The sequence below is a fragment of the Struthio camelus genome, chromosome 3 (assembly GCF_040807025.1).
Source record: "Struthio camelus isolate bStrCam1 chromosome 3, bStrCam1.hap1, whole genome shotgun sequence".
Classification (NCBI taxonomy): domain Eukaryota; kingdom Metazoa; phylum Chordata; class Aves; order Struthioniformes; family Struthionidae; genus Struthio; species Struthio camelus.
Window position 1 is genome coordinate 123,938,928 of NC_090944.1, and position 27,472 is coordinate 123,966,399.

Sequence of the window (27,472 nt, forward strand, 5' to 3'; positions counted from 1 at the left end):
TGCACATATAATGCAACAGTGTTCTTCCTCCAGAGGGCTTTGAGATGAGATCAGTAAAGAAAGACAGAAGTAGAAAAGGCCGACCAACTTGCGTTTGTCCCGGGACCAGAGATGTAGGGAGAATGGCTTTCAAGCCTAAAATATAGCTTTTAAAATCTTTACTGAAAAGGAAAACTGGACTGGGGAGGTACTACAGCATGGTGTTGCTTTGCTCAGTTAAGGAGCTCCTAGCTTCCAACTCACATGGGACAGCACTGCCATATAAAAATCTATAGGTCTTTCTGATGGACAATGCTTTTTAACTCTAACTTGTCCTGTCACAACAGGTTTTATTGGGAAATATATTTTCATCAAAATTTTATTTTTTGTCAGAGACGTGTCTAACTTAAAAGGATAGAGGAGAACAGTGAGATCCAGTGGATATACTCTATTTGGATTTTCAAATAGACTTGCCTTCAGCAAGTTTCCACACCAAAGGTTATTAAATAAATGGTAGGTCTGGAGGAAAAATTCTTTCGTGGATTGAAAGTTGGTTAAAGCACAGCAAGCAAAGGGTGGGATTTAGTAGTCAATACGGAGAAGAGCTAGCTGTGGGGTCACCAAGGAATCAGTGCTGGAATCAGTTTTGTTTGACATCTTCATCAATAACCAGAGGAGGCAGCGAACAATGAAATCTCTGAGTTTGCAATGGTACGGGGCTCTTTCCGGTAAGACAACTCCACACAGATAGAAAAAGATGCCAGAAGGACTTCTCTAAACTGAGAGGGCAAACATATGGCAGATAAGCTCACAGATAAATGTGCGTTGCTGCCCCAGGATGTAGTAGATGTGACTCTATCAGCAGGCTGAAAAAGGAATTAGACAAAATTGGTGGAGACCAGTCCCATAGAGAGCTACTAGAGGACTAGGCAGGGACGTACCCAGAAACATCTCAAGTCCGACAGCTGTGGATACTGAGGGAGTAAGCAGGGAGTGGGCTGTAGAAAGCGGCCAGACTCATGTGCTGTCCTAACACAGCCTTTCTTATTGCCAGTGGGCAGGGCTGGATGGACCCAGCAGTCTGACCCAACAATGTGTTGTTTATGTTCCTGTTTGGACAAAATTTCTGAAAGTCTGAATAAAGAGTTACAACTATCAGAATGTTTTACTTTATAAAGCAAATTTCAACTTTGTCTTTTTTTTTTTAATTTTGCTATTATTGAGGTATTTAAATGCATGTAACTTTCATTATTCATGATGCTTTGAGACTGTAACATATGATAAAATGTTAAAAAGAAAAAGCAAAATGTTGCAACATTAACAAAATGATGCTATTCTTTAAGAACTATTTTGGTAGTTCTGTATTAGTTTCCTTTGTAAAATTCAGTTCTTATAAAATTTGATGTTTTGAATTTTTGTTCTGATTCAGAATTGAAGCCTGTTTTGCAATGTTGTCATTTCTGGTGGAACAGAAACATCAATTTCCAGTCAACTCTAGTGATTATTTCCTTTTCTAGGGCTTGTCAACCTCTTCTTCTCCCATCTCAGAAGCTTGCAGTGCTATAATCTGTCTCCTGTGCCAGGTATTTCTTATGTGTACATAATGTACAGCATGCTGGGGGCAGGGGACTGCCTCAGTATTATTAGGAATCTTCCCTACTAATTTGGCACCAAAGAACAAGATCTTCCACTGCCTAAGTTAAAAGCAGCCTCAGAAAGGAGTAATACCCCCTACCTGTCTGCTCATTCCTGCTGCCAGAGCCTCCTGTCCATACTGTTTTCTCGGTTTAACTGGAGGAGTTGCTTCCTCAAAGGGATCTTCCCATACTCACCCTCCCAATCCTTCTTATCTGTTTTTTCTCCCAGACTTCCTTTTGAGAGTTTAAAAACTGTGATATCATTCCTCCCCCTCTCAGCTCTGCAGGGGAATCTGCCTATCTCACTGTGTAGGTGGGCAGAGCTGTGGTATGGAACATATTCAGTTATCTTCTCTCTATATGCAGTCATGAGATTCACCAAAAGCCTTCCCACTGATTAAAAAAACCTCTACTTCACAGGAGATCCATGGTGGAATATGAGTAGATTTTATTAAACCTGGAGCTGGGACCTGTTCTGGAAAATTAGCATTGATTTTCCAATTTGAGCAGCCTTTTGGAGTAGCCCTCAGAGAAACCCAGCTTATTGGCCTCAGAGCAGCTTTCCGAGAGCCAGAGACAACTCTGGGAGTCTTGGGAGCTAGATCCCTGTGAGGGCTGTGTGCAGTCACCCGCATCCTTGGCTGTGTGTGGCAGCGCAGCAAAATGCAGAGCGTGTTCCCGGAAGGCTTTGCTGCTGTATTGGCCAGGCAGCCACGGGCTGAGTAGCAGACTAGCATGGGATGCACCAAACATATCAGCTGTGTTTGGGGTGACTCACTCAGGTGAGGTGCTCTCCAAGTTAACTGATACGCGGACAGGATTTCTGTCACTGCATCGTCTGAATCTGAGAATGTGTACTCCCAGCACAGAGGAATATGTATACCCTTTACATTTCACTCTGTATTTAAATACCTGTCTTGCTGCCTGCTGGTGTGTGGGGGGCTACTCCTAACTACCGTTGTGAAATGACCTAAGTGAGGGAATTAGTGACTGGACTGTCTGATCCGATCAAGATCAGGTCCTGTCTGCACAGGCCCATTAAATCACTCCTAAGCAATATGCCCCGTGAACGTGCCCCAGGCAGTGCCACTCTGTCCACATCCATGCTGCAAGTATCCAAGATGCCACCACACTACTTTGTTCATGTCCACACCATGCTCTACGTGCAGTGGAGCCTATTCTACCTCTGCCTGCCTGATTTCTGGATGAAAAAGTCGCCTTTGAGCTTGTACCAAAAGCAAATCACTTACAGAAAGGCAGGGTATGTAAATGGAGACCATATTTGGGGCCGATCCTTCCAAACAGCTGAGAAACAAGCAGAATCGCCTACTGCACTATTATATTTCTGCTGAAATAAAATAAATAAAAATGAGGGCCAAAGCCTGTCTCTGACCCAGAGTCCTGAGTGTCAAGCCCATGTGCTGGGGCATCTGGTGAAGCACTCAGCAAATCCCACCTGCAAAAGACAAAATTAAATAGGGAGGAGAAAATCCCACGGCCCTCAGCTGGGCTTGGGTCCCCATGCCAGATGAACGTGTCCTTTGTGCCCCTGCTAGGCTGGCTGGTGCGGGGACTGCTGCTAATGTGGCAATGTTGGAAGCGCCGCTCCAGTCTGGTTTCCGCGGGTGAAGAAGCCTGCCAGGGTTGAGCCTGAAACAGTGGCCAGCGGTTCTTGTTCATCGCTGATGTGGGATGCCCCTACACAGAGCTGTCCAGAGACCCTGCAGCTAAAAAGGAGCTGCTGTGTGGTGACCTCTGTACTAAGGTAGGATTGGCAGCCTGGCCTTGCGGGGATGGATGTCACTGCCACCCACTGCTGACGTTAGCCAGGAGGTGGTGAGCCTATGAGCTGCAAAGGCCCTGTCACCTGCAGCCAGGGAGGTCTTAACTGCCATCATTTCCGGGGTTGGAGGCACCAGGGTTAGGCACATGAGCGGGCAACAAGATCAAGCAGGAGCAACAGTTAATGGGAAATACAGATTCTCATTGCTACGTCACTAGTTGCAGTCGAGCCCCAGTCACGAGTGCTCAGCAGCAGTTTCCCCAGGACGCCTGCAGGTGCCGTGGGCTGGCGCTGAGTGGTGAGTCATCCTTGGGCGCTGTAAGCCTCCATGGCCGCTCACAGGCCCCTCTGGCATCTGCTGCAGCAGAGCCGCCAGGGCATGAGGGAAAATGAATCAGCTCCTGATCCTCAAAGAAAGTTTCCCCAAAGAAAGGTTGAAGCAAATAAGCCAGAAAACTTGCATCTCCGGGGACCACATGGTAACGTGTTTCACATCCCATTCCTGTGGTGGAACAGTTTGGGGATAAATCTCCCATTACGAGGGCAAGGAGATAGTCTTGGCCTTTGTAGTGGGATCGGTGAAACAGTTCCCCTCCCTGCATGCTTCCATGAAACCAATAGCTTAGTGTGCAAGGACAGTGGGCCATGCTAACTGTTCAGATTATGCCTCTGTGCTCAGCACTCACCAAGGAGAGCTGCGGGTGCTGTTGGTGGGAGGAGCGCAAGCCCGTGATACCGTCACCTGAAACACTGTGCTGTTTCAGGTTGGACAAGGCAGCGGAGGCACCGGGTGGGCTCTGCCTGAGCACAGGAGTGGGTGACCCACCTACCCTGGAGGGTCCAGCGGGTGCGAGTGCATGTCTGGCCGAGGTGCACGTCTGGCCAAGGACCTACAGCAGCACCTGAGTCCGAAGCAGTCCAGCAGTGCTGGTAACTTTCCTGGGGGTATCTCTCTTTCTTTAAAAAAAAAAAAAAAGGAAGGAAAGAAGCTTGTTGATTGCAGATAGAGCAAGGAGCCTGCTGGCACTGTGATATTCATTGGAAACAACTTTCTCATAAGCTGCCTCGGGCTGAACTCAAACCTAAAGATGAAGATCTCTAAAACTCATTATCACCCTCCCCTGCTGAGGCCTTTCCTCTGACTCACCTTCACCTTGCAGCAGATCTGTGAAATGTGGGTTCACCTCGGCACTTGGGGTCATCCTCTGACAGCACAGCCAGCTATTGCAAGTTTGTGAGAGAAAATATGTTCCTCAGATCGCATTATTGGAAGGAATAGCTCAGCAGTCAGAAAGAAATCATCAAACATCAAAATCAGCCAAAGCAAAAGGGATTGATACTGGTGGGTGATTTTGACCAACTGGCTGAGACAAGACACATCAAGTTTATACTGCAAGTTTATTACAGTAATACAATCAGATTAAATAATTCTCACAGTTAATATATTTGTATCAGGGTATCTATATATATTTTATTCCCAGTACATGTTGCAATCTTTTTCTCTTTAATCATGCAGCAAGTAATGTACAAACATGATTATATGGAAGAATTTCTTTTCCTAAAAAAAGAGAAACCTAAATTTAAAAAGTATGGCTTTATAAGAAAGTCATATCATACAATGAACATTCATTTGTACTTGGGCATGGCACCATTCAGTCTTAATCAGTGAACAACAGCATCTGTCACTGTCACGCTGAACCCCCCAAAAGCCAAGGAAACTGGTAGTAGGGAAATGCCCATCAGTGTTAGAAGGACGGAAAATATATATCTGTATACATTCAAAATACCAACAATGTAAAAAAGTGTTCAGGGATTAAGCATCACATTTATTTATATGCTGAAGTCAGAGTTATGGAACCTTGAAGAAAATAAGTGCACAAATAGAGCGAGTTTCTGTTTTTTCTTGTACAGCAAATACCTGGAGTGGTGCAACTGACTTAAAAAGCGTTACTTCAGGTGTAAAGAGATGTAACTGGGACCTGAATCTAGCACGTCTTTCCCGCTAATGGAGCTGCAGAAACAGAAGCATAGGGTTAGCAAGTCACAGGTGGCTGAATTTTGCTGGCAGCCCAAAAGCAGACGTCTACTTTCACATTTAAGTACTAGGAGAAAAGAAAGATGAGGATGTATGTTTAATAGATTTTATTTCAAAAAAAATTGATTCAAGAATGACCTGTGGCCACTATCACAAATTCTTGGCTGGCTGACTGTGGCTGTTGGCATGCGGAAGCCCTTGCGCGTGGTGTTCAGGGATAAAACACCCGTTCCAAGAGCAAAGCTGCTGCCTTTTTGCAACAGAAAACATGTCCTTACCTGTTTGCAGCATGCTGCTTGGGACACAGACTTATTTCACTGAAAGGCTGCTTTCTTAAGGCATTGATCACTGTAGCATACAAGTATTGTAAATCAGTTAGGAGTTTTGCCAGGAGAGGGCAGACATACAGACAGACAGGCACAGACATACGTGTGCATACGTGCGCCCAAACACACACACACACGCACACTCACACAAAGTCACTCACAGTGCTCACTGAAAGGTTACTCATCAGAACTGAAGTAACACACACACACTCTCACACCTGTCAGATCTTTACAGTGCTACTCTTTGAAACTGCAATAAAAAGTGTAACCTGCAGAGCTAACCTGTAATCCAAAGATTAACACAAGCTATCCCCTTCCTTTTCTCTCTCACTTTTATTCTTTTTCCCAAGTTCAGAAATAAAGATCTTAACTACACTTAAGCAGTATGATTTTATGCCAAATGTAAACATCACTACACGGCACCTAGCACCCTTTTTAAGTAACAAAGTCACAAACATATTTGTCATGCAAGTGTAGGGATTTTTCAAGACTATGGACTGTCAGATTGCAGGAACTGTGGAAAACATTTAGAATTTATTTTTGCTAATGACCTGGCTTGAAAAGAATGAAAAAAATCAACCACGACAGAGCTGAGGTAGATTTGGCTGCATCTGATGTAACGTCACTGTAGTGGGCAGGAAGACAAATGGGATCCCCAACTAACAGCAGGTCACTGCAAGACAAGTAAACCAGGTTCAGGTAACAGATTCTCTCTGCTCCGGCAGAAGGAAACCTCACCCCACACTGGTGTCACCACAGGTGATGGGAAGAGACGTTCTGTAACAGAAGCACCACAACGCTAATGCCCCTAAACTCTGGCCCAGCAGGACCATATGTTGAAGTCAGATGGTAGCTTAGTGGCCAAGGCCCATCTAGTGCTTGGTCTCCTGCTAAAATGGACAGTAAAAGGAGAAAGGGTAGGCATCTGGAGTGCTTTTTCCAGTGTGGCTAGTTGCCTATTGCAAAGTGGGTCGAGAACACCATCGGTTTTGCATGTTGGCCAACAACCAGCCAGCAGCTTTCTTCCAGGCGGTGATCACAAGCACAGATACGCCCCAGAATATGAGCTTTTTGAGCACTTGCTGAGAGTGGATCTCTTATCCTCCGCGCTGGCCAGTAGGTAGAGTAACCTCATGCACGGAGGAACGCGAGCACATGATATATCCTGCTGCCTTCTACAAAGCCACCTGAATAGCCTGGGAGCCTAAACACTGACCTTTGCAATGATCCCCAACTCTTACAGTCAACAAGTGATCATGGCACCATTTTAGACCCACTTGCTCCCAGTGGGTTGCTCTGGCCCTCTGGGCACATCCCCCTGACTTATTGTAAAGTGCCACCTCAGCAATGCCAAGAGTCCCTACCTGCCTCCGCTGCTTTGTGATCTGAACAGCTTTCCCCTCCCTCCTGTTGTTTCTGCAATTCGTTATAGCGTGGAAACCCTCATGGTAGCGAGCCAGCGCGATGACAGCTGATGAATTCCTTGCCCTCTTTCCTTGGAATATCTGCTCCCAGCACCTAATTACCATGCTAATAATATCCCTCGCCAGCCTCCTCTGCCTCTCGCTCAGCACCATCCCCATGAGATACCGCATTGCTGCTGGGAACAAGCCCAGTCCTGCTCCTCGGGGCGCCACGGGGGCAGCGTAGCCGCTCTGCTCTCCTGCCTCATGAGCTGTGGGCAGCGAGTGCTGGCTTAGTCCCCTGCCTCCATCTCCATGCTGCTGAGGGGCAAGGAGATGTGATGGCTGGGAAGCCTGCAAGCTCAACAGAAGCAGCTCAGCTGCTGCTTACTATGTAAATCTGCCTTGGGCTCTGCCTTGCTTCGGAAGCTGTGACAGCCTCGGACTGCCGCCGACTGCCGGTGCGTGCCGCAGAGGCTGCTGTGCAGACAGCCTCTCTGCAAAACCCTCGCCTGAGGTTTGCCCTTGCATTTCTCCCCCACCATTCACGCCCTCCTCTGTCACACAGGAAGGCAGAGATGGAGATAGGGAAAGAAATGCAGGGGATGGGGAAAGAAATGCAAGCCTCCAGAGGTTGGGTAGAAGGGCAGTGCGCCACCAGGGAGGTGTGAGTTAAAGAAGATTAACCCTTTTCTGGCCTGCTCACACTCTCAGGGCTGGGCTGGCTTTTTCTCCATCTCCAGGGGGATGGGAGTGAGTCTGCATCTCCATGTAGAGCAGCGCCCGGCGGCACTGGCACTGAGGCGCTCCCACGGTGTGTGGGAAGGGGCATCCGGGAGGACCGTCCCACTTGGCTGACTGGTATCTGCGTGAGGATGTGGGCCCTGGCTGTACCCAGCACGTTGCACAGCCCTGCAGGAAAGCTCCGCCTGGCCGCAGCCACAGGTACCCGGTGCACAAAGAGGCAGAGAAGTGCTGCCAGTGCCGATGTAAAAGCATACAGCTCCAGCACAGCTGCCTTGGCACAAGCAAGGGGTCAGCCAGATGAGACACTAGCCATTTTCCTGTGGAGCGATTCCCCCGTTCAGTGTGATGTGCGCACACAGCCCTGGTGCACATCCCCTCTTACCCAGAGCCTCGCGAAAAGGGGCTAGTGCCCCTTGGCCTTTTGCTCCAAATATATTTCAAGAGATGAGCGAGCTATTTACCGCTGCTCAGTCCGGATACGTGGAAATGGGTTACCCTACCTCAGCAGAGCAGAGGGTCATGCTTACATTTGGGTCCGAAATAAAACATGTCCCCCAAAGGGAGCCAGGAGGAAACAATACGGCTGCTGCTGCAGTGGCGCTGAGCATGCCTGGGAGAGCAAGACCTGTGCCTTGCTCAGACAGGACCCTGCCCAACCAGTGAACACAGAGCTCCCTGGAGAGCTGGGCAGCCCCAGCCCTGTTAGGAGAGCCTGGTCCCAGAAAGCAGCAAACGCACCCTGGGGCAGGCGATGGGAGCTATTTGTATTTTCTGGGATCGGACCCTCTGTCTGGACCCAGGAGGCAAAAATACTCAATCAACAACAAATGACAAATTCTAACAGCAGAACATCATACCCTAGCTGAAGATAACCAGTAGGTGCAGGTGGCTCTGAGACCAAGGGGCAAGTCAAGTTAGTGAGCGATGTCTTTTGGAGATATGTTCACCCCTAAAACATAAGTCAAGGGTAAATAATGTCACTTATGAAAGACAGGGCTTCCATTGGCCCTGCTCTGATTTGCATTTTTCTACTGGACAGCAGGGAAAATGGGTCCCTCCCCATTGCACAATTCTATGGAGGCATCAGGGCCAGGATTGCCTTTAACCCTCTCACTCCCAGGTGAGACAGGGGAGGCTTTCTGGTAGCTCTTTTGCCTGTCATTATTCCCCTGCAAGAATATACGCTGCCTGCCCTTCTCTGCACTTACACACGCTACACTATGACTCACTGTAAAGTAACTCATTAAAATCACGTACTCTGCAGGACTGGCTCTATGTCTCTGCAGTAACAGCCATGGACTTTTTGGTTATTACTAGATGATACTGGATCATTGTTAGAAAGGAAACCTGACATTTCAACCCTGTTGGTACAGTATGGTATTTATCCTAGCTCTAGCAGAACACAGTCCCATAGTTACACCTTTTGCAAATCCCACTGGGCAAGTAGTTCCTTTCACCCAGGTACTTTACACAGGATACAGTTATCACATTGGGAATTCAGATACACTGATACCAGTTGACAGTTAAAAAAAAACAAACCTAATGCAGTCTCAACTACGGTTAACCCTTCACATGCACAACAAAACAAAAAACAAGAAAGGTTTTTCCTTTAAAAGTGCCGTGCCTGCAATCAGATAGAAAAACATTTAAAATCTTGTCACAAAAGACTGGATTTTCCAGCATAGCCTAACAGGGTAAGTACTAAAATCACATGGAAATCAAAGGGTGGTGGATGACCAGCTCCCCTAGGTTGGCTTTGAAAATCCAAGACCCAGCGAATAAAGTCAAGGAAAAACATTTACCACATTTTTTGTCGGTAGCTTTTTGCCATAGGATGGTAAGGGCTTTAGTGCCTGAGGTATAGGTAGTTCCTGGATGCTTTTAGGAAAATGGGAGGGGGGCAGAGTCTGGAGAATAGTTTGCATAGCTTGCAGATATAAAGAAGCAGGTGTGTTCCCCACCAGGCTGTTGAATTTGTCTTCCCCCAGCAAAGCTGTCCAGTGGTCTGGATGATCCTGCAGAACTTTCCGCATCTTAAACTGTGGGTTGGGCATGAATAGCAAGAGGTAGTCAAGGCAGAGTTTCTTTGATGCCACATTGACTTTGGAGTCCCACATCTGCTCCAGGATGACGTCCAGCGGGGTAAGCCCTTTGCTGTCCTCTATCCTGGGAGAAGCTCCATTCCCCAGGAGGATGAGGACCGTCTCTGACCTCAGCAGTTCACAGGCAAGATGCAGGGGGGTCTTCCCATCTTCTAGATGAAAGCAGCCGGTTCTGTTGATGTAGGAGTTCAAGCTGGGGAGCTTGTGTGCAATTTTGATGATCAGCCCCAAGATATCTCTCCTGTCATATGTGACTGCCATGGCCAAGTGAGGGGCAGAGGATGGGCAGTAGCAGAAGTGTTCCCCAGGCACCTTGAGAGCCTCCTCTGGAAAATGAGACAGCAGATACTGAGCATAAGGCAGGTGATTATGCACCACTGCATAGAGAAGGGCTTCTGAAGGTGAGTATGTTCTTAGGCTGGCATTTTCCTCCCAGTAAAAATACTCCATAGTTCTCATGTCTTCCAGCATCCAAACAGGCTTGTGATCTCTTACAGCCTGGTAGAACATATAGGACAAGAACTTGCAGTGCCTGCTCTGATCGTCCTGCAGGCTGGCCTGGTTACTGGCCATGGCTCAGCAAATGAAGAGCAGCTCCACGTCAAATCGCTCCAGACGGTGAGATGTGAGCACTTGGAATGCAGATCCCGCTGCTGCTGCAACCTTCAGGCTGTCATTGCTGCCTGGACTGCACTCGCTGGAATGCATGGGCTGATCATCTCCACCCATTCATTGTTTTTCCCCTCACTGCAGTGGTTTTGTTTAGGTAAGCACAATCCCACAGGCTCAGTTAACCCATGCCATGCAAGCAGATGGTTAGTAAGTACATCTTGCTCTGTGCAAGGCACAGGTTACTGGAGCGCTGTCAGACTGCAAGTGATTTTATACACACACAGCTAGAGAGAAGACAGGGAGAGACTAAAATTAGCTTGAGAGGTGAGGCAGTTTTCTGTCTGCATTTCATGTCTAACCAGATCAGCTCATACATTGCAGTAAGCGCAACATCAATTTTCGTCTATTTTTTGTATGTCATTCACACACACGCAGCTCATTATGTAGTCTAAAATATGTAGCAGTGTAAAATGCTCCACAGCTGATAATACAGATGATTATATATTCATGAAATGAAGGGACTGGTAGCTGCAGAGTTAGGAAGGGAACCCTATTTTATAAATAATGGTATGGCTAGCCAATTAGGGGACACCGATGTTAATGGATTGCCTGCAAGGCATCAAAGATGTTTAAGATCCCAATATGAATCTCCACAGAGGAAAGAGTCTAACAAGACATGGAGTAACCATGCCCAGAGTCATAAAGCATTTTGCTTGGTTAAAACGCCTGCATTTGTTTAGCATGGAAAGAGCTGAAGTGTCTCTGTGTTGCACAGCAGGTACATAAACAAAAGGTTAACGGCCACGCCACAGCGGCTGACGGAGAGTCTTGAACTCAGCATTTCTCAGATATCATGTTCCAGGACTAGGGTCAGAGCGGGTTGTAACTGGGGGAAGCGGGTTTAAGCAGACTTGTGTAAAGCCCTAGTAAGATGCAGAGAACCAAGGCAGCTGCGTACAGGACGAGGCACAAGGACCCGACCAGAATTCAATTCCTAGAAAGGAATTGAACTAAGCACCTACTGCTGCAGCTTGTGTTTAAGGAAGGAGGACTTCCATGCATCATATAAATTAACAGATTGCAGTAACATGATATCTCACTGCTTTGTTTTCAAAACAGGCAAAACACAGGAAATCAAGACTTCTCTCTTCGTTTAGCAAGGAGGCAACAATATATTCAGTATACTCAGATTTAACGTAGAGCACTCAAGTATCAAATTTGAACATCTCCACATCATGTCTGGCCACTTACAAATCCGGGTCTAGATCTAGCACACCTTCCTATCTTCCAAAGTCCCGGAAGTTCAAGTCCATGCCTTAAACATTTCATGTTAGGGCCAGTTTTCATATTGTTAGAATGAGCAATCGTATGCCCACTTCTAGCCAACTATTACTGTGGCTATGCATGGAAATACTTCTAAATAGCCATTTGCACACGTTATTACCCATCTGGAGGCCATGGTCATAATAAATCAAGTGCAGGTTCAGGGCCAGATCCAAAGCCTATTGAAGCGCACAGAGAAGTTTCCATTGACTTCAGTGTGCTCTGGATCAGGCATTACTTGAGCGCTTGGACATACATTTTGTTTTTCCAGTTCCTGACCGAGAGCATCCGAAACTCGAACTGTGCCATAAACTTATATGCTCAAAAGAGAGGTGAATTAGCATTTGAGCAGACAGACTCTTTTGTCTAAAGTTCTCACAAGATTTTTCCTACTGCTGCTAAGTGATGACAATACCCTAGGAGTTAGACAGACTTTGTTATTCCCACGTTGCAGAAACACGCACACATATACCCACACCACTTTAGAGAGCCCAAGTTTACAAAGCAGCTCACTGATGGAGCTGGGCTCAGAACTAGGAACTGCTGTGTTTTTGCCTAGGTGTTAAAGCCACTAACCAACCTTCATTCCCTTAAACACCTGCTGCAGGTGTATAAATTCAGGTGCAGCATACGCATGTATAGGGAAACTAGTGCTCGGCACATCGAGAGGGGAATTGCAGTGCTCCAGAGGGGTTCTGTGTGCAGACACTAATCCATAGCACATCGACTCAGCGTAGGCAGGCTCACAGTCTTTTTCTTTGGTGTTAAATCCATCATTGCTGACAATCATCTGAGCAAAAGTTGTTCTGCCACTGATTCAGCCCTTCCCCTCCAGGGCAGGTTGATCTCTAAGCCCAGTGTCTTTCACAGTGCTGCTGCTGCGCCATGGCTTGAGAGGCACAAGTTTGCAGGGCTGTTGGGGCTGGCACAGAGGACAGGGCAGGAGTCTGCAGCCAGGAGAGGGGAAAAAAGCAGGCCAGGCCCTTTCATGGACAGCCCTCAGTTACAGAAGGGTGGCTGTGATGTCAAAACTAGCACACATGCAGAAACATGTAAAAGGCAAGAGAAAATATTCTGCGAGCAGCTCCGAGGAAAAAGGGAAGCAGAAATCCCAGAATCACGGATGGTCACTGGGCTTACTCAATCATCTCTATGCCGTGGGTGCAGAGTGTCCAGGACATGGAAACATCTGTATTACAGTCACCCTGTAATTACAGGCTATCCTGTAATTCTGCCCAGGAAGACTAGCCCAAACTGGGGGAGTGTTTCATATAGTTTGTTCACAGCTGTGTGCGGTACAGCTCTCTGCCACGCCAGAGGATTGCCTGCTGGGGTGACTCCTTGTCTTTGGCCTGTTCTTTTCTTTTCCAGTAGTTTAGGGAAGCTAGAGCTGATAGGATGCTTGATAATGTTTCACTCCTGAACTTTATTACGAACACAGTGGATTTGTAAAATGACATTGATCCGTTAGAAATGCAGCACATCTACCTGGAAAGCTTTTATTGAGGAACTGGAAGAAAAGGAGGAGTTTGGGAGTTTCTGCTTAGATCTTTGAATTGTGATCTGTGGCTAAAAATAATGCATCCTAACTCACCATGTATTTGCCGTGGCTTCCCTCTTGGCCAAACTGCAGTCCAGATGGGGGCAGAATCACTTTTGATTCAGAGAGTGAATGTCCAAGGGAGTAACAGTGCTGAAGGGTGAAAATGAAAAAAAAGAAAAAAGTTGATTTTACCCTAAACACAATTTAGCATTTCAGCTGAGACCAGGAGGCTCCCTGGAGGACTCATGGGGAGATGCCGTTTTCACATTATGATGGTGACTTCAGGTCCTAAAATTATTTGGTTATTGTGGGCCTGTGAGGAACACAGTCAGCTTCTAGAATATCTGGGGATCTTCTTATAGTGCTATGCTCAAAATCTTGTTCATGGGCAAAGATGAAACACACCTTTACAGATAAAGACAAGAAATTATTGTTACTATAACTGAACTCTTAATGGTCTAATCCAAGAATCATTATCAGTCCAGATCTTATTATTACAGCAAAAGAAAGGATATGTGTATGCACAAAAAGTTTCAATAATAATAATAATAATAATAATAATAATAATAATAATAATAAGTTTAAAATGGTTAACTTCTTAGTTTCTGCTCCTATTCCTGGTGTTATGTGCACCCTTCCACTGCTCCCCTGGCTCCTAAGGTGAGCAGCTTCATCCTAGCAGTGTTGGGATGTTATGACAAGTTGTCAGTATCTGGAGTCCTTCACTGGGAGGAATGCGATGTTGATGTTGATGCTTTCTTCTTCGTCACTCTAGAATCCACTTGGGGTCATTTTTATGTTTGCTAATACACTTTTACACCTTGCTTTTTCTTCATTGGACTGCAGCTCAACATGACATACAAATTTGCTATACGTGGGTGCCTTTTATGCGTGCTAGATACTATTTCTTTTTTTTTTTTTCTTTGTTACCCCTAAAACCAGTTTTGTCTAGTTTCAGGTCTGTATTTATTTAACTGGCCATTGGTGAACCATTTTATAGCTGTGGGGTCTCCAGTGACAAGCCTGTGCCCCATCTGTCATCATCCCATGCTTGTACTCCTCTACATTGCATCTTGTGTCTCCACTTCTCCAGGCCTCTGCTAGCATAACGGGCCCATGCTGCATCATCAGGTTAGAGTCATAAATATCTCACTCTGCACAGAACAACTACTTGTTACTGCTGTCTCTGTAAAACTATGGTTGTATCATACAATGGTAATCAAAGTAAAACAAGTCAGCCATAACCACCTGGTCAGAAGAAAAATTGCTGTTTCAGCTAAATCAAGGTAAAACAAAGCTGGAGGCAGCTGTCAATAAAAGCCAATACAAGTTCAGAAAAAGCCAGCCTGAGAAGCCCCAGTCCAGAGACTTTGCAAACTCAGTACAAAGCTAGTAGCCTGTTACTAGTAGTGGCAGAACTGTATTGCAGGGATACAGGGTTACAGTAGCACTTGCTGTTGCTCCCTGGTTCTGGAATAAACCTCAGCAGAAAGGCCCTGTGTACTGTGCACTGCTGTGAATGTGGTTTGGGGATATCATCATGGCTGCATGGTTTCTTCCTACTGGCACTCTGCATAAAGACTAAAAGAGAAATGAGGATCAGTGTGGGGTCAAGAGTGGAAGAAACCTTCTGGAAATCCACAAAAGTTACAGCAGCTTTTGGTTATTGGAACTGAGCATAAACTGCTTATTTGGCCAGGAGTGGTGCTTTCATGTATATTGTTTCACTGACTGATGGCAATGACGCATTTCCCTGCTTTCAGAGAGAAGCAGACATGCCACAGGGCCCAAGCAGTCTGGAAGCTAATTTCATCTGAGCTCAGCTCCCTCCCACCACATTTTTTGTCTGGGTACACACGTGAAAAACTTCAAGGAGGAGGTTGCTTGGGAAAAAAAGAAGAACAAAAGGCTTTGGGGAAGATTAGGACCTTCTCCAGGGTCCTGCACTGGCCAAAAACTTCAATGAAATGTTTCTTGCTCCCTTTCTGCTTCTCTTCAGTGAGCTTCCTTGGCATGGGACAACCTTGGGCTCCCAGGTGGTCTCGACAGGATGTGCAGAGAAGTGAAGTGACTGCCAAGTATCTGCTACCAGAGCATAGAGCAAGAGGGGCTGCAGAAGCCTGGTCTCCCCATTCAGTGCCCTATTCCTTTTTAGTATATTGCCTGCCTCCCTTTCTTGCTTGGAAGAAAAAGGACCCGCAAGTGACGGAGGACACCTCTCCATTCACTGTAAGCCTTGTAGCAATGTGGGTCGTGTCCTGCACTTCTCATCCCGCCAAGCCTGTGCTGTGCACGTTGCAGGTATGCTGTGTGATAAGTTAATGCCATTGTGCAGCACCCAGCTGTGCCTCTCTAGTTTCTTTCTGCCCTTAATGCCATGGTTGTGAAAAGAGTGATAGACTCAGATGGAAACCAGGGTAGAGCCCAAGTCAGGGATAATGTGTAAAAGAGCATGACTGAAAAGACCTGATAGAACCAAGATGAAAGACTGCAGGTGTTGGATGGTAAAGAAACTGTCCAATTACAAGGAAAACAGTGAACAGCTTACCTGTGTCAGGAGACAGGAACGGTATAGCTAATATAGCAAATTGGTTTTACTGAGCACCAAGGGTTTCTTTTATACCATGCTACATGCTTACCCTGCTACATGGCTCTCATTAAGCCAGCTGACAAAACAATTTTTTGAGATAGTGGAAAAACCTACAAACTGACCTGTCCTGAACTGCAGAATATGTCACTCGTGCAGGAAGAATTCAAAGAGCGCATGCAACAGTCTCTGAATAAGTGGCTAGAGGGCTGAAATGAGAATAAATAGAGCTTTGCCAGTTTGGAAAGCATTTGAATAACATGTAACAGAACTGACTGATGTGCTGCATGCAGAATGAATCAATCCTGGGATGGTTATTTACCTGTGGAAGCCTGAAAGTGAAAGATGACTTGAAAATGCAACAGTCTTATGCAATATGTATAAGAGAGAATCATCCAGACACAAATGGAGACACAAATATTCACATTATGTCCACATAGCCTGCCAGCTGAGCACTGCTCTAATCCAGACATACACTGCTACATTCAGACACTCACCTGCACGTTGGAGCAAGGTCTGGAGCTCTTGCAAGGGGAAGGGGGGACTGGGCAGAGGCGGTATTTTTCCTGCAGGCTCTTGTTCATGCAGTCTGCATGGATCAGGCCTGGGAGTATGGGCTTAGCCTGCTATATCCAAGCGTCACCTAGCTCTTCGCTTCCCAAGTGCCATGCAGGTGTATTGAGCCTGAGCTGTACCACACCAAGCCCCAAACAACATGTGCAGAAAACGCACAAATCGAGGAGGTTGGGTGTGTCTCAGCCTGTTCCTGTGCCAGCTCTTACCCTCAGGGTAAAGACAGAGCCCTTGAGGTGGGAAATTCTCCCAGTGTACATGGATGCTGGTGTAGGACAAGCTTTTTAGAAGCAGCCGATAGCGGGGTAGGGCCACCAAGAGCATAGAGCAATGCAAGAAGTATGTTGTGAGAGCAATGCTGGATAATGACACCCACCTGCAATGCACGTGTGACAAAGTGGAGCCTGCTGCAAATGCGATAGCATCTCTGCAACTGTGAGAGAAGGACGGCGTAAGACTTCAGATGGATCTTGACAATAATCTTCTGTGTCTCTTATTTCACAGCACGATTTATATGTAAAACTGAAGGTTTTTCCCGCTTTCTTATAGGATACTTAAGGGAAATCCCTGGTATTGAAACAGCGTGGTTAACTAGATCTAACTAGATCTTTTTTCTTACATCCTCCATGTTTGGGAAAGAGTAGTCGAGAGAGAGTCAGATGCCAAACACGAAATGTCGCAGCCTTGGAGAAGTTCTGAACTACGACCCTTCACAACCGTTAGCAGAAATTTTTAACAGCATTTCTTGAATTATGCTGAATGCTTGTTCCCTTAGTTCATCTTCTTCCTTTAAGGAACATAACCTATAAAATACAGCGTAGGTCTCTATCTGTACCTGAGGTGAAAGCAAAATGCTTATTTCCTAGCCACCCTGATCTCATGCGACACGTTTACTGCAGTGTGCATAACTGCATGACACTAGCCCATTATTCACGTGTGTGGAAAACTGTCTGCGTGTCACTAGGCCACCTGAAAGGCAGAGACCTGTGGCAAAATAAAAGCTGTGGCACCTAACCCTGAACTACAGCCTCCTTACCTTCAGATGAAGTACGTGGGACTGTTGAGCCCTTCCCAATACCACTTCTCTCCGCTGCTTCGGTCAGCATCAGGAGGGCCACAGAGTCAGGCGCTGTGCACTGAACAAGCCTGAGAAAGGGGTGCGGGTGCTGAGGTCTCGAGGTGGATGGGATTTAGGGTGAAGAGGGAGCAGGTCCAGATGAGCTGGCAGAAATAAGAGCAAACTTTCTCCGAGTGCTGCTGAAGACATGGAGAGCAATGAGATGCAGCCGGTAGCATCCTCTTGCCACTGTCCTGAAGGGGGCTCTCACAAAGCTGGGATCCAGGGCTTGGTCACAGCTATTTGACTTATTGAACTCTCTGTTTTCAGGGCATTTTCAACAGTTTTCAACTGCTTGCAAGCAGCTGGCAGGATCGCCAGAGCCTCGCAAAAAAAGTCAGGTGCCACTGGAAGGTCAGGACAGGATCCCTCCAGTCATGGATCAGGCGCTTTTTCTTTGTCAATGCCCAGGGATGGATTGCCCATTTCTAAGGGCAGGCACTCAATAAATACCTGGAATAACTCCAAAGGAAGGATAAAGATGTTGCTAACTCTCAATGAATGCCATACGTCCCTTCAAATATAGGTTAGATCAAATAATACACTGGTGTCTGGAGGATGAGATATCAGCTCCGTTTAATCAGCTATGAGAACAACAAGGCTTATTTTAGTCTATCTTTGAAAGTGATTTTGAGACCTGAATGCATGGTGCCTACATGCCAGAAATCCTGGCGCCTCTCGTTTCTGAGTAGCCCCCTTGTTTCAGTTCCCAACTCCTGTCCTAGTTTGAGACTACATCTGTCAAAGACAATACATAAATAGCCAGCTTACCGTGCCTATTTCAAAAATTAAAAAAAAAAAATCTGACAGCTGAGCTCTGTTAAAGAACAAAAAGCATTCGCAGACAATCCGTGCCTACAGATACATTGAATCAGATGCTTTTTCTCCAATGAATGGATGAGACGGTGATACAGCCTTATATTGTTGGACCTCTTCCTTTCTCTTTATGATTACGGGGGTTGATTTCCTGTTTTGCTACACCTCTACATAAATACCAAGGCTGACAACTGCTGAGAAAGCATTTAGTTTTCAAAACTGATGAAAAGGAATGCTTTTTTACATAACCCATAATTAACCTAGGGAATTCAGTGCTACAGGATATCAACAATGTTAAATGCTTGGCAGATTCCAAAGATTTTTCTCCCTAAAATATTAAGCCCTTTGTTCTTTGCTTGTACAGCAGCTGACATGACACCAAAGATGGGAGTCGGAGGTTCTACCACCGTACAAATAGGCAAATGAATAAAAGCTTATGGCTGTGCCATTCCTGATAGAACGCTGACCAGTTTAGCTGAATCTGCTTAATGCTACTGCTTTATAGGTATTACAGACAAAAGCGTGTCCAAAACTCATTTGTGTATGAGAAATGGCGGTGCTATGAAACTGAACCACTTCACAGAACATATCAATTTCATTTAATCTTTTGACAGAGAACATGATCCAAAAAGGAATGAAGGTCTTCCCCGGCCAGCTGGTGAGGTTTTGTGGAGCTTAGATCCTCGCAGCTGGATCTCCCATTCTGGAACTGGGAACCCAAATGAATGAAGCAAGCTCAGCTGGAGCAAGAGCTGCAGAAGCTGGCAAATTCTCTGTCATTTGTGGGCCCCAGTGTATCCGCACACAGGAGCACTTTTTTTTATTATAATATTTTTGAATTTATTACAAAAGAGTAATCCAGGTTACAAGCAGCTCTATTAAACCCCGTAACCTGCAGGTTGTAATCCCAAGGTTAACTGCTGGAGGCTGTTAAAAACAATCTTCAGTTGCACTATAATTGCAAAATTATTTGTAAAGGAAGTCTTTGCAGTGTCCTCTGAGGTTACTCTGAGGTGTCGTCTGGTTACTATCAGAGCGAGAAACTGCAAAGTTAAGTTGATCATCAAGAGTGCCATTTCCTAGGCCTTGCATCTCCTTGTATCATAGGCAATATATTTCACATAAAGAGTAAAAGATAACCACCCACCACTTGCTTCTCTGCAATTTTCAGCTGCTTTTTCTGCGATAGGCTTTTCATCTGGGATAAGCGTACAGTCCAATCAGCAACAAGCACTTCAGAAATACCTGAAAGCTATGTTTGTCCAAGTAAGAGCCTTCCGGACTTCATTTCCTCTAATGCTTGGCTGAAAGAATTGTATTAGAATAATGAATACTCTGAACAGGACTCGTGTGGTGACTCAGCCAGTGACAAAGACAAATTGTTTCTACCACCAGGTTTAATGAGTTCTGATCTTGCTAACCTGCAGCTGGTCACCTCTATTTCCTTCTTCTTTATGATTTAATGTATATGTAAAGTTGGCCAGTGAGAATTCACTCAACAGCTGATGGATTAGTAGCAAAATTAAATTGCGTGAAAATATGACATTCCATAAGGCTGCTGAAAGGAGAAGTATTTTGACGCTTCAGAAATGCTCTGGGTTTGATGGTTTCACATTAATTGCATTGACATAAGGTGGGCAAAGTGTGCTTGTGTGTTTGTGAGAGAGCTGGTTGGAGCAATGAAGAATTTGGGGTCCCCCTGCCCAAGCTGTTGCTTGCACTGGCATTGCCATCTCTGGAGGTTGCATCTAAGTGTGTTTGGATTGGGAAATTTCTGTGGGAAGGGCTGCCTCAATGCTCATTCATCAGCACCCAGGAGAAGATAATTCTAGGCACCTCTAGGCAGTCTGATAATACAAATATTATAAATATCAGACACCTTGGAACACTAGGCTATTAGTGTTTAATGCCTTTAGTGACATCTCAGCTAGTATGTGTTAAACCGAAAACTGAGGGAGAATCTACAGATTTGGTCCTGTATGCAGTCAGAGCCACCCTTTCACTGACTAAAGCTTGGTTTTCCTCTGCTTAATACATCTAGCTGATTCAGGACAGAAAAATAAACTCTATATGTGCCTGATTAAACAAACTGAAATATTCTGCAGCAGTGCCTCGAAGGATATAGAATTGCTCCAACATACTGGAGGATCTAAGGTGATGACTCCTGTAAACTGTTTTAAAAGCCTTCTGCAGGAATGCAGTTGTCCCCTTTTGATAAAGTTTGATAACTGATGACAATGAAAGTGCTGTTACCACAAGGAAAGCAAGGTGAGGCAGAAAAAATCATCTCCTTTCGGACCTTTGCTGGAGAGAGGACTTAAATTTTGAGTATGCACAATTCCGTTGGAAGCTCAGACTGTTTTCTCTTTTTTATTTTGTTTTTAGGTGAAAACCTAGGAGATAGAAACCCTCACCCCCCTCAATGGGCAGCCCTGCCCAATCTCATTTTTAAAGTCATCTTTCTGGGTTACTCTTGTCAGACTGCCTTTACAAACACACCTTCAGGATCTCAACAGCAAGTTACTGAAATTAAACCAAAATATCAATGTGGACTTCTTTCCTTAATGCGATAGCAGATACTTTGCAGTAGGAGAGAGACAGCACTGCCAGCAAAATTCCTCTGGGTACCAACCCTAATAATAATGCAGGCTAATGGAGGGCCATGGCCTATATTCACTTGTTCCTCTCCCTGGCGTCACCGATGGTGCAAAACTGTGGCAGGTGCTGGAGGTAGCCCTCCCTTTGCTTCATCTGGCAGTGACATTGCTCACTATGTTGGCAATGAAAAGGTGTTCACAGGGGGCTGCTGTCCCTAAACGCAAGCACCTAGAGCCGTTTGAGATGTCTACAGATCTGAGACACCTACACAGGGCTACTAGAAGGACCTACAGCAGACCCTCACCTTTGTAGCTGTAGGCCAGGGAAAATAACACGAGAGCTTCTGACTTGGCTTGTGTATTTAGACACCCGCATGGCTTCTCAGGCCTCGGTAACCACTCTGTGTCAAATGAGTGGGGACTCCTCCCTCGTCTCAAGGCTGTTGTCCCAGACCGGGTGGCACCATGCCAGTCTGCACACACCTCACCTTCTGAAGGTCTGCTCAGCTGAGGGCAGGCTGAAGATTGTGGCTGCTTGTTCAACGATACTGGGGCTTTCAGTAGGATTCGCCAAAACTGGCATGTGTTCATAGAAACAGGTCTGCTCTGATGAGTTCCTGAGAAGCCTCTGACAAGGTCTGACCCTAACAGGGCAGCAGAGCAATCAGGGTTTCTCCTGTGGCTTTTTCTGGTCTTCAGAAAAGAAGAACTGCTGTGGTACCCAGAGGTCCCCTAGGACAACCCTGCCTTACAAAGACCCAGAGATAGGTCCACAGGCTCCCAGGTTAGTTAGCTCCCCGAGCACTTGGGAACCAGGCAGCCTCTGGAGTGACATTCTAATATGCCTTCACTCCTAGGCTCCCTGCTCCTTGACTGCTCAGGCAGGTGGGCGACACCAGGGCTGGGACTCCTGATTCTTCCCAAGTCCTGACTTACCCTCTGTCCAGCCTAAATGCTGGCAGCAGCTGGGGATCTCAAAGAGTCTTCATGTTGGCAGGATGAAATGTTATTCATTTCTCAGTGTTGATGTTTGCGGATTTAGATCTTGATCTGGGGTCTGAAAGTATCCTTAAATAGGAATCATCTCTGTGAAACAGAAATTCATACTCTTGGCCAGCTCTAGTTGTCAGCACTCACTCTTTCTGAAAATGAGGCCATCTATCATGGATGCAGGCATCGAATTTTAGACATCCAGATTTGAAACTGTTGGCTTTAAGGTTTGCAGCTGAAATCCCAGCAGCCCTCCAACTGTTCTGAGGTTTACACTGAGGGGCCGCATCTGCTAGAAGTAAAAATCTGAATTTACACGAGTCACACATCAACTCATTCTATGGAAAGGCGCTGTAAAAGCAATGCCAAAAAAATCCTGTCTGTGTGCCAGCAAAGCCATGTTTACATTAAAGCCTGTCAAATATAGCCCTAAAAACACTACATAAATAGGTGGAAATATTGAATGTGCTGTTGCATCACAAAATTGAAAGTGTTAAACTATTACAGATGGCCAATATGCATTATCTTCATCATCTGTGAAAGTGAGGATTTCTCTTCATTTTGGGGGGAGGCATTGTCCTCCTGATATTCATGGCTCCTGACAGGATGAGAGGACTGTCTTGTGGCAGCTTGTTCTGCAGCTGCAGCCGTCCTCTCCGGTCACAGCCCTGCTGGTAGTCAGTCCGACGTAGCAGCTCAGTGCTAAAAGAGAATAAGCAAACTGTAAAAAAATTGATGTAAATATGTATCAGGGGCAAATTCTACCACAAAAGTGGTATAGTTACCCATCTTTAGTAGGTTGGCACTTCAGAGCCTTCATGAATTTTTCTGCACAGCACTTTATAAGAGTAAAGGATTACTATCAGCCTTCACTTTACAGATTGGAAATGAGACAGAAACAAAGTTAGTGATTTCCCCAGTAACAGAGGCAGTCAATGTTTGCTTCATTTCGACAATGTATTTTTTAGCATGTTACAAGTCTTTCTGGCTATCTCAGATTGACACAAGAAGTGGCCCCAATTCCAGCATTTCCAAGCATGCTTGCAAGGCTCAAGGTGGGTGCTCCAAAACTGAAGTACCCCAAATAAAAATCTGTTCTTGAAAGCAGGGGACTCTGTAATTAGCTAGTGGCCATGTGGTACATCTGTAGCACGGCTGGCAGAAGATCCTGAGTGTTTAGCGTGACAGACAATGCCTGAAGCACAGGACAACCTTTCTGTCGGTGCCACAGCAGACCTGAGATACAGTCAGCACAGCTGGTGAGCCGAGCAGCCAGTGGAGCTGTCAGTCCAGGGATCTGGGCCGGACTTTGGGGACATGTCAGCCCTTCTGCTCACCTGCTCAGAGGGAAAGTTTCTCCCAGAGGAAGTAATTGCATCAGTGTACCTGCCAGCTTTTATTTTTGTTTGCTTGCTATATGGAATTTCTCTTCTGATTATAGCAGTGCAATTTCAAGATCAGTCAGTGCAAAGCTGTCGTGTTTAGTTGCCATCTGTAATGCTATGTTTTAATATGAATGTATCAGTGTGTCTGTGACTTTCCCTAGTACCTAGTGAGTGATGGATGGAAAGCACAAGAGTTCTGGAGTCCAGGCTAAAAGGGACAAATGATATGGGTGTGAAATACACTGCTTTTCTACTAGTATTAAAGTCTCCCATGTGCATGATTGATATGTTCTGCTCAAATGCTCAGGATTGACCTCGTTGCTGGATATGGAGTCAAGAAAGATTTTTCTTGCAATTAGTTTGGCAAAAACTGTTTAATTTGTCTCCCTTTTTGCCTTACTTTTTGTTATGCCTCATTGTCCATTTCCTGGGACAATCTGGGATCATCATCTAACAAACGGTAAAATGCTACCGATGTTCTCAGTCTCTCCTGCTTTCTTCCTGTGATAAATTATTCTGTTCCCTTCTTACATGTTGGACATTTGTCTCAAGGAGTTGGAATTGTTTTGTAGTGAAGGAGGCCCTGTGGAAGATAAAGTCTGAGGTCCATCTGGACTTAACATTAATTACATGAGTCTGCAGCAGTTCACATTCAAGACTAGGCTCGAGCATCCTTTTAGCTGTGACACACCCCACCTTGCCCTGTTTGTGGGCATGCTGAAGGCTGCTGCAGACATAATTTTCCCAGCTGCCTGCGATTGCCTTACTCAGATTCTCCCACTAGAGGGTTCCCTGATTCCCTTCATTGAGGTTTCAAATGTTTGCTGCTTATCTCTTTAGCCTTCCAGTCTCCATCCTTCCCACCACTGCCATGCAACATTTGAATACTGATATCCGTCTCTGATTGACCCAGGAAGCTCACTGCTGTCATCAACTTCCTGAATTTTCAGATCAGTGTCTTCCTCTTTTCTTCCACGTAGGCATGTCCAGGACACGCAAGAGGCAATCCCCATCCATGTCTTCAGAACTGGCTTGTTTTCATCCTTCAGATCCCTACTTTAAACTCTTGTTGTCGTGGCTAGTAAAAGTACTTGACGGTGTACTTAGACTGCTGATGTGCTGAGATCACTGCCTATCATGCCACCAACTGTTTTCTTACCCTCACGCTTCCCTATCTGTACATCTTGGTCTATACTTGTGTCGGCTCTCTGGGGAAAGAAATGTCTTTTTATTCTGTGCTCATATAATGCCTAAGATGGAGTGATCCTGGCTCATCACCAGGGTTATCTGTAACATGCAACAAGCCACTCCCTACCTGCGTGGCACAAATCCAGGAAGCAGATCTCACGGGCTGAACCAGCTAGCAGGCACCGGGCAGACATCAGCACAAAGATCTCCAAGGGACTGGAGGATGACCAGAGCCTCGAGCCTTCCTTTGACTGGTCTTATGCCTTCTCACTCCTATGCTGCTCTCAGAAACCTCAGCTTTCCTACTCTCTTTCCCTGACTCCTTCCTCACTTCTTGGTCCTCTTGACTTTAGACTCTCGGCTTTGCCCACAGATTCTGAGTATGTCTTCGGCACAGCCTTGAATCCAGCATGACCTGCCTTCATAACTATGCTTAGAAAATTCCTGGACACAGCTGGGGTGAGCAAAAGTCCAAAGTCCAAAATTTAATGAGAAGTTTAACCATTTTGTATTTATTTATATTTTTATTGTGCTTCTCATGACAGGCAATAAAATCAAATTAATTTGTCTGCTCAACAGCCTGTGATGCGCTTAAGATATTGTTCCATTTTGTCGATGGAGTCTAGGCTAAAATATATCTTTTCTGGGAACATCATCTCTTTCTCTCTTATCCAGAGAGACAGCCAAACATCTCTTACCCAAAATCTTACCCAGGCAGATTTCAAGGAGCTGCTGTGTTTGTTTGGGATTTACAAATGCAGGGTAACCATACTCTTGACAAAAAACTTGATACTCCATATAAGTATAGTCACATTGGCTCTCTCATCGGAGGCTACTTTGCATCCGGGAACTCTGCACGCCGATGATACGTGCATCCTGTTGGTGTATAAAACGCACACCAGGCAGCAATTGCTTTCTAGGAAGTCTTGGACTAGCTGTGTATGGGTTATTCATGACCAAATGTCTAATGCTTCATAGAAACATTGCACTAAAGGACATGTGCTGTGGTTGCCAGGGTAATCCCTACAGACAAACACAACACTAGACAGTATTTTCTCCAGTTGCACCTTAGTTCCATGAGTTGAGTGAGTTTTGTGATGCATAGACTGGCTGCCACATCTATTAGGAATTTCATCTTAGAAAAAGAGAAGACATTGCATAAATGATAGCTGACCTTTTCTTCAACAGATATTTCAGGGGTTTTTGTATGTATTTCCTCCATAATTGCAAAGTTTTGATTTTTGCATGTGTGTACAGTTTTCCAGTAACACTACTAAAAAGGCAAAATCAGTTAAGGCATGAAAATCAACCACTAAGCTCTAAGACCTGTTTCTGGCAGCTGGCGGAAAATAAGCAGAAAATAAACAGTTTTTGATGACGGCCTAGTCTTTTACTGACAGTGCAAGAATAAATCAACCTTAGCTACCTTTTAGAAAGTGGCATCACTATTCATATATAATACTACATAGTCTCTAACGTATGGAAAAAAGGTGTAAAAGTATCACTGCCTTCAATACCCACAAGATGGTGCCATTCAATAATTTTAGGATGAGCGACTCTGCCAGGGTATTGAGGAAAAGAACTAAGATACAGCTCCCTTTTTGAATTGTCTGTTGCACAAGTAACTCATTTTTCTAAATCCTAGCCTAAGCATCACCCCAATAGCATCTTATGCTCAATCAGTTCAAAGGATTTTATCCTGCTGTCAGAGACTGCTGTCTCGTGTCTCCTGGGCTTTCTTCCATATGAGATGACTCTGCAGCATAATAAATCTCAGAGTCAAGACTGTCTCCCTAGCAGGATGCCTCTGTATTGGATTTACTAGAGATCACCTTTAACTTCATGACCTCAAAATAGGCAGTTTTGTTTGCTTTGGAATAGGCTTGCTCACAGCGCAGGAGAAGTCCTTAGCAAGGGTAACTGTCACCCCTGCGACTATTCCACTTTCACTAGAAAGGCTGCTTGGCCTTTCTGCTTCATCAGCTCCTGCTTGCTGGGACAAATATGTCCTCTGTTAGCAACAGGCTCAAGACAACCAGGGGAACAACCTCCATCGAAACATTCCCTGCAAATACAATCAATACAGGACTTCTCTGCAAACAGTTATTGCCTCCTTCTGAGGCAGTACTTTATCTCATGTGCTTTTAAAAGACCTTATAAACAGACCAACGAGCGTGTAAACCCCTTGTTCCAACCTAAACAGAACATCTCCAGTTACGCTCAACTTCACTCTTCTCACTTGCATAGAGTTGGCCAATTTATTTCCCAGTAGGTCTTGAATGAACAGAAAATTCTGAGGACTCTGAGTCCTCCAGCCTGAGTCAAATTCAAATAAGTGGTCTAGAGAAGTATTGCTACCTCAGATGGATCCGATTTCCTTGCTCTAGTGAAGTTCCTCTCAAGCCCAGGGTGAGTTTTTGTAGGATTCAGCTGGTTCTGTTACTAACCTGCAGGTTATCTCATTCCCTTCAGGTCTGTTCTTTTCTGAATGCCAGACTCACAAGATCAATGACTTCTAAATCATGTAAACAGCGTATGTCTAGCAGACACTAAAACTGTTGCTTGAGGATGCTTACTGTCCTCATAAACACAAACACCAGTTTAACAGAGCAAGCAATCTTTCAGAGAAAATTAAAGCTCTTTAACAGATTAAGTTTTTTTTTTTCCCCTAGGCAACTTCATCTGTGGCACTATTCATAATTCTAATGAAATTCAGACAATAATCCAGC

At 45.3% G+C, this 27,472-nt stretch overlaps 1 protein-coding gene across 1 annotated transcript; it reads right to left on the minus strand.

The window, feature by feature from the left end:
* Positions 1-4,786: 4,786 nt before the first annotated feature.
* Positions 4,787-10,867, minus strand: LOC104137905 (ankyrin repeat domain-containing protein 9). Its single transcript, XM_009665275.2, has one exon. It carries the CDS (start codon positions 10,583-10,585, stop codon positions 9,695-9,697), a length of 891 nt encoding a protein of 296 aa, XP_009663570.1. The 5' UTR covers positions 10,586-10,867; the 3' UTR covers positions 4,787-9,694.
* Between the last annotated feature and the right edge of the window lie 16,605 nt (positions 10,868-27,472).